The sequence below is a fragment of the Polistes canadensis genome, unplaced genomic scaffold, assembly GCF_001313835.1.
Source record: "Polistes canadensis isolate GaletaPanama2010 unplaced genomic scaffold, ASM131383v1 scaffold_91, whole genome shotgun sequence".
NCBI lineage: Eukaryota > Metazoa > Arthropoda > Insecta > Hymenoptera > Vespidae > Polistes > Polistes canadensis.
This window is the reverse complement of record NW_014569638.1, coordinates 279,746-287,466: the sequence shown is the minus strand read 5'-3', so window position 1 is coordinate 287,466 and position 7,721 is coordinate 279,746. Positions and strand designations below refer to the sequence as shown.

The window sequence follows — 7,721 nt, the reverse complement described above, 5'->3', positions numbered from 1 at the left end:
TAATTAAAAAGAAATGAGTTAATTAAACCAAAACAGAAATATACAGCAGCGACCGTATTTGTTAAACCATGCAAGGGAATAATAAACCGTAAGAAGGAAGCGAAAAGAAATAAAAAAGAGATAACGAACCAAGAACAACAACAACAAAAAAATAAAAAACAAAAAAGACAGAAAAAAATGAAAAGAAAAAGAAAACACTATTAAAAAATCGATCACATTTACTCTCTTTAGCTAATCATCAATGTAAAACTGTATGTGTGACCTACTTTCAGACGAGCAATAGAACTCTGGTGCAGAATGTATCTGTGACAGGCAGATCTCCCTCTCAGGATTACCATATGGTTAGTTATCGCAAAAAATCCACTCTCCGCACTGTTTGGCCGTCTTGATGATCTGATATTAACCGTTTCTATTTTGCGTATATTACATAATTAATTAATCTGTTATTATTATTATTCATTTTATTATCACTTTTATTTTTATTTTTATTTTTATTTTTATTTTTATTTTTATTATTATTTTTATTTTTATTTTTATTCTTATATTTATTTTTAATTTTCTTTTCTTCATTTTGTTTTTATTTACTGTTATCCTATGGTTTCAAATGATTATACTTTATTTTTTATTTATTTATTTGTTTTATTATTGTCGACATAATTAGATCATTATTATGATCGAATATGAATGGTTCGAAACCTGTGTTCTGTCCAGAGGATACTATTTTTTAATTTTATGTTTTTATTTCCTAATTTTCTAATTTTTTTTTTGTTTAAATTTTTGTTGTTGATTTCTTTGCTTTTCCTCTTTGTATCTTTCTACCTTTTTCTCTCTGTATGTGTATGTATATATGTGTATATATATACATATATTATATACACATTAAATTCTGTTTTTCTGTGTGCCTTACACACGTCCCTTATTATTATATATATATTGGATGTTGAATTTGTTTCACACACTAACTGCTTGTGAATCGCGCGGGCCTCGGCTAATTTCGATTCGTATTATCAATTATTATTATTATTATTATTATTATTATTATTATTATTATTATTTACATACATATGCGTACGTATATACTGCTTCGTTTACATATTGCAATAGTTCAAAATTGAATTATATGAACGAATACGTCAAGTAAATCGTCGCAGTGCTATCGTCGCATATTATATTATTTTATATTACAATTTTGATTTCAATCACACGTTAAATTTAATTACATGAATTAAGTCTCATTTCTATAATACACGATTTTCATTATCTTAGAAATATATTTAATATTATTATTAATATAATAAAAACTATTGAACTTAACGCGTAAATCTGTTCATTTTTTAAGAAGATATTTTACTGAAATAATATTTCATTGTAATCGTGATATTATAAAAAGGAGCATCAAAATGATTTGTTGGGGGGAGCACGCGTTACCTCCGAACAAATATACATATATATATATATATATATTTTTATTTTCTATTCTTTTTTCGTATTCTTTTTTCTCTTTATATTGATTTTTTTATAAAAGCTTATCGTCGTACACGAGCTACAGCAGTTTCGAGAAGGTTTCGATGAAAGCTGATATATTCATTTTTGCAAGTAAAATTGACGGTCGTTTTGGCTGCTGCCATATGCTTCTCGAACTTTTATCATTTTTCATTTTTGTTTATTTTTTGTTTGTTTTAATCTTTATTTCCTATCTCCTCGTATTCGTTTCATTCCAATCTGTTCCGTGTTTTATATCATATATGTATACACACACATATTATATATATACAGGGGTGGTAAAAAAAGAGGTTCGGTATTTGAAGAGTTCATAGTACTCGGAGACGATCAAAAAATATTTAAGTGACCATATGGATCCCAAAAACAACCCTTTTTTTTGTAAATTAATTTTTTTTATTTGTGAACATTCGATATCGCAAATGAGTCTTTTGATAACATATTGAATGTATAATATTGAGTAATTATGCATAAAATGTTCGATTTCGAATTAATACTAATCGGAAGTTTTATATTTAATGATCTAATACGTACAAATCAGATAATCTTACCCTTCCACTTGAATGCAATTCTGACATCTGCAAATCATAAGTCAACATACATTGTCAAATATTCCTAGAACTAATGTATTTTTAAAGAAAATATTTATCTATAAATTCAATATATGTTGCAATCGAACGCTAATAAATAATAAAAGTTTATTTACGTAGTACAGGGGGTTGATCTTAAGACTCATGTTAATCAGACATTTTTGACTCGTTTCAATGAATACTATAAGCCTTTCAAATATTGTACCACCTTTTTTTTACCACCCTGTATATATATACACATATATATATATGCATATATTGATATTTTTAAGTTTATCGATATTCAGTGTCGCACGTGCGCGCACTCGTGCCAACTTTGTTCGGACATTTTTATTGGTTAATAATTATTTATTAATTTGTTGTTTAATTGAATGCTCGCACATTCGAGATAAAGTTAATTTTAAATAATATAAAAATGAAAAATGTCCGAATTAAGAAATCACGCGATTCGTGCATCGCCGCCTACGTACGTGTGTCCTGTGTTTTTATTAGACTATCTCTCTCTCTCGCTCTCTCTCTCTCTCTCTCTCTCTCTCTCTCTCTCTCTCTCTCTCTCTCTCTCTCTCTCTCTATCTATCTATCTATCTCTCTTTATCTAAATATTTAAAAGAAAATATTCTTTTAAAATCTGTGTTTCGCTTTCTAGAGAGTAAAACTCATCCATCTTTGTCATTTTCATCGGTCTCGTATCATTTGTCTCTTATTTATTATTTTTTTCTATCCTTTTTCTAAAGATTTTATACCCTTTTCTCTCTCTATCTCACTCTCTCTTTCTCTCTCTTCTCTCTCTCTCTCTCTCTCTTTTTTTCTCTTCTCTTCTCTTCTCTTCTCTTCTCTTCTCTTCTCTTCTCTTCTCTTCTCTTCTCTTCTCTTCTCTTCTCTTCTCTTCTCTTCTCTCTCTTTCTTTCTCTTTCTCTTTCTCTTTCTCTTTCTCTTTCTCTTTCTCTTTCTCTTTTTCTTTATATATATATAACGCAGTGTGGTATTTTGTTGTGATATTAACAGTGATCGTCGTACGATGTTATATAGATTATATATACATTGTATCGATGTGTGTGTATATGCGCGCGCGTGTGTGTGCGTGTGGTTTTTTGTGATACGAAAAAAATACATTGAGAACTGTGCGTTTGTTTGCACGCTCATACTCGAATCGACCAAAAATAATTGGATTTAGAGTCGATAGAAAAATGAGCGTTGTCCTTACGTACATCAAGAATAATAATAATAATAATAATAATAAGGAGAAGAAGAAAAAGAAGAAGGAGGAGGAGGAGGAGGAGGAGATAACAATTGAAAAAAATATAACTAATTACATTTTTTTTTAATTATTACATTTTTTAAGTGAATGTATTTCAAATACCGTTAAATATCGTTCTTCAACGGGAGACTTTTACAAACATCTCCAATTTTTTTTACTTTTTTTTTTTTATACGTTTTTTTCTCTACCCTATTTTTCTCTCATTTTGTTCGTTCTTGAGAAAGAGAAATCTTACATTAGTTGCAGTTCAAAGTGACAGATGTATCCATTTGAAGTTTCTTTTTTCTTTTTTTAAGTTTAACCGTTTGCGATTAATATCGATATACTCATTCATCGTCGATGTCGCTAAGAGAAAACAGGCTTCCCTTTCAATTTTCAACGATTACTTTTTTTTTTTTGGAAATCTTTGGACAAACTATACTTTTTTTTGTACTCGTTAGAAACATATTATTGTTGTCTTCTGGATAAATACTAACGAAGCACGAGCTATGCCTTTTGTCCTTTCTCATCGTGTTTCTTCAAAAATGATTATTACAAAAACTGTTTAAATTCTTAAAAAAAAAAAAAAAAAAAAAAAGATAAAAAAGAAAAATGCAAAGAACGCGTTAGAACGTAGAAAACGATAGAAAGAAGACTGATAGTATGATTTGTGATTTGTTAGCCAGCGGAACCCATTCGAGAGACTGAGGTATAACGAGGCGGCAGTCTTGCCAGCCGCCACACTTTTCCTGTCGGAGTACAAACAAGTACGTAGCTATATAACGTAGATCGCCTGCCGTAAATACGTTGTATTATATGAAAGTTTACGTACGCATACACAAACATCGGCGGATCGTCGATTCGCGTACGTACGAGCATCGTCCTTATTCCCAAATATCGTAATATCATTATACGTTATCTTTAGGGCCGTTCATTTTCGTCGTTTAATTTGAGACATTTCTAACCTCGTTTTAAAATATACCTAAACGAGTTTTTCAATAGAATTTGTTCTCATATTAAACTCGATAATTTCGTCCTAAAGAACTCCCCCTATTTTAAACCCTTTGGGTATCAATGTCACCTGGAATTTTCGTTTAAACGATTGTGGGAGGAGGGTGGGTACAACCAATCAAATTCAAGTTTGTCGTTATATTTTATGTTAGAATCTAGTGGTATAGTCGGGTTAGTTTGTCGGGTCTCTTTTTTTTTATTTTTTGTTTGAGAAACCATTGCTGTATGACAGTAAAGTCGACCATGCAAGAATATGTTATTATTTGTAGTTATAATGCCGTGGTTCTCAATCCATATGATAACTTCAAGTGTTGTTCTGCAAAAAATTAAATATACACTGTTTCAAAAGAAAAGTTAATTAAAATCAAATTCTTCACCTAGTAAAAAACTAAAGAGAAAAATATACAAAATTATTTTCCATCGGAAAATAATATTGACGAAAATATTCAAATGGACAATGTCACAAACAACAACATGAAATTTTGCTGCTCTTAAACTTATGTTGTATTGTAAGTGTTTCGCACGACAAAATATTAGAGCTTAGAGTTCCTCAACTTGAACAAAATTGAGAACCCCTGTTATAATGAATAATTGATAAAAGTTAGGTTATATATATATACATATATATAGTAGGTTATAAATTTAAGTATTATTATTTAAGGTTATAAAAAAACAGTAATAGGTAAAAAAGTTTAATTAGGAATTACTTGAAGAAAAGAAAGAAAGAAGAAAAAGATAAAAGAAAAGATAACAAAATATTGTGTTTACTTTTCTTGTAACTTTACTTTTGGTAAGTTCGTGTACTAAAAATTTGTTGGAACGGCCATATTTGGTTATGACAGGGTGGTACATTTTGTTGATACTCAAAGGGTTAAGAGCCAATTACCCGTCGAGTTATTGCATTTCTATTAATCATTCTGAATTACCATACACGCGTATATGGGACGAAGAAGTCTATATCTCGACGGAACGTGGCTCGTTTCCGTAGGGGTAAGAAAAATTTCCAATAAAAAAAAAAAAGCAATGAAACACGAAGAGCCATTTTCGTGTGCTCGATTTTCGGGATGCGATGCATCGATACGTCGCTTACGACGTTTCGTCGCGTGGCAATGTGTTTTTTTTTCTTTGTGTAGCGGATGTGGGATGGTCGGTGGGGATAATAAGCCTCTCTGATAATACAAGGAAGAGCCGCCATTACCCGGAAATCCACCGCCCACCCGCGCTTCTTCAGTAGTCTTTAGCTGTCTGATATGAGTGTGCTCTGCGTGTTATCCATATTATATATCCAACAACAACAACAACGACAACCAGAACAACAAAATACGCTCCAGAAAACAAAAGAAATATTACTTTTCAATATACAGACTCGCTACTCCTAATCATCATAAGATGATTTTTTCCCTTTGCTAAGATGCAATTCTTTCCACTTCAATCACTCTCTCTCCCTCTCTTTCCTTCATTTTTTCATAATAACATTTTACACGAAGAATATTTAACACGAATAATTTCACCTTCTATTCAATCAGTTCCTAACACTTTTCTATCTCTCTCTCTCTCTCTCTCTCTCTCTCTCTCTCTCTCTCTCTCTTTTTCTTTTTCTCTATCTATCTCTCTGTTTTTTTTGGTTTTTTCATTTTAGTGTGCGAGCGTGCGAGCGTGTGAGCAACGTGCACGGTTTTGCATCGTCCTTTATCTTTTTTTTCTTTTTTTTTTCTATAATACATTATATTTGAGTGATTGTTTTGAGTTAATTCCTCTCGACGTCTAACAGGATCGTTCGTTTGTGTGCGAGTGTGTCCATAAATAATTTACGTGTAATTTAGCCTCGGTTTAACCTGCCTCCTCGCTGGCAACTCCTCGATATTGTTTGTATTTCCTTTTGGCAGGATTGATAACATGATCAGATGTTTCTTTCGGTGAACGATTTTCCTCCAATTGCTTTTTCGCTAATACGATATGGAATGAAGTTGGATTCTTTCTCTCTATCTAATTCTCGACAAATTTTCGATATATTATCTTCGTTACACACATACACACACCACACACATATACATATACACTCTTGCGAACATTTTTTTTTTTAAATATAAGTAAAAGGAATAATTCGCCTCATTACTATGCTCGATACCCTTATATATATATATATATGGGTATATGTGGAAGAAGTGTAAATTATTCGACTATACAAGGTGTAAGAGGTTTTTTTGTACAATCATTATGAGCCTATTCTATATACGTCGTAATAGTTGATTTTAGGACCCACGACGTTAGTTACACATTTTTTACTTGTACTCGGTGAGTACTATAAGCCCTTCAAATACCAAACCCCCTTTTTTTATCACCCTATATATATTATAATTATTTTGTCTTTTAGAAATACCACACAAGAAAGTATATATATCAAACTCGTTAGATCGTTTTAATTTCGATCTATTCCCTCCCTCCATCTTTTATTAAGCAAGCTCATATTACATAACACATAATAAACATAATATGTATTAGATTGATTAGAAAGCGAAACATTTATATCTACAATTTTACTCAAGATTATACTAATTTAACAGATTATATTAGATAATAATAATGATTATATTATTACTATTATTGTACTATGGTAATAATCATATTTCAACACTGTGATTTATATTTTATATTTATCACAACTGAAATTTGTTTATCTATCTATCTATCCATCTATCTATCTGTCTATCTATCTACCTATCTATCTATATATTTATCTATCTATCTATCTATCCATCTATCTATCTATCTATCTACCTATCTATTTATCTATCTATTTATCTCAAACATTTTTATAGATTCTATATCTTCTAATCAGATTTACTTATTATATGTACGTATTTTTGTCTTCTCTCTTCGTTTCACAAGGACATTTCTTAGAAAGATTTAAAGGTTCAGCAGGACTGCGTGTTGCGGACCATTTCTAATGTAAAACATTATTACGTGTGCCACGATTTTCAGAAAAACTATAGGCAAATCTCTAATGAATAAACAAAATAAGAAGACGATCACTGCCAGCAGCCATTAGAAATGAATTAATACAATTTATCGCGATTATGAAGGATCGACGACATATTTAGGTTGATAACAAAACGAGCAAACAAAATATAATAATAATAATTACATTTACACGAAAATCGTGGATTCTAAATATATACATATTTATGGATATTCTTTTTTATGGGGAGGAAAAACAAAAAGTAAATAAAAAAAGAATTAAATCAAATATTTTCCGTAATAATATTGCACCTACTTGTGGGTAGGTACGCATAGATGATTAGATAGATTGCGCATGTAAGCCAAAAATCGTCTGCAATTATTTAGCTTGCACCTGGCGATAGTACATGTATATATATATATAT

General features: G+C 30.6%; 1 protein-coding gene across 16 annotated transcripts in view; it reads left to right on the top strand.

Annotated features, from left to right (window-relative positions):
• LOC106787065 (plasma membrane calcium-transporting ATPase 3) overlaps nt 1-7,721 on the top strand; it is an 86,204-nt gene that overhangs the window by 53,494 nt on the left and 24,989 nt on the right. For 8 of the 16 annotated variants that reach the window (XM_014749085.1, XM_014749082.1, XM_014749073.1 and 5 more), the window contains one exon: nt 273-341. The exons of 6 other annotated variants lie outside the window; for them this stretch is intronic. In XM_014749085.1, coding sequence (XP_014604571.1) covers nt 273-341 — 69 coding nt within the window. Of the gene's footprint in view, nt 1-272; nt 342-4,009; nt 4,086-7,721 lie in introns of those variants that run through there. 2 more of the 16 variants (XM_014749087.1, XM_014749089.1) reach the window with 2 other exon arrangements.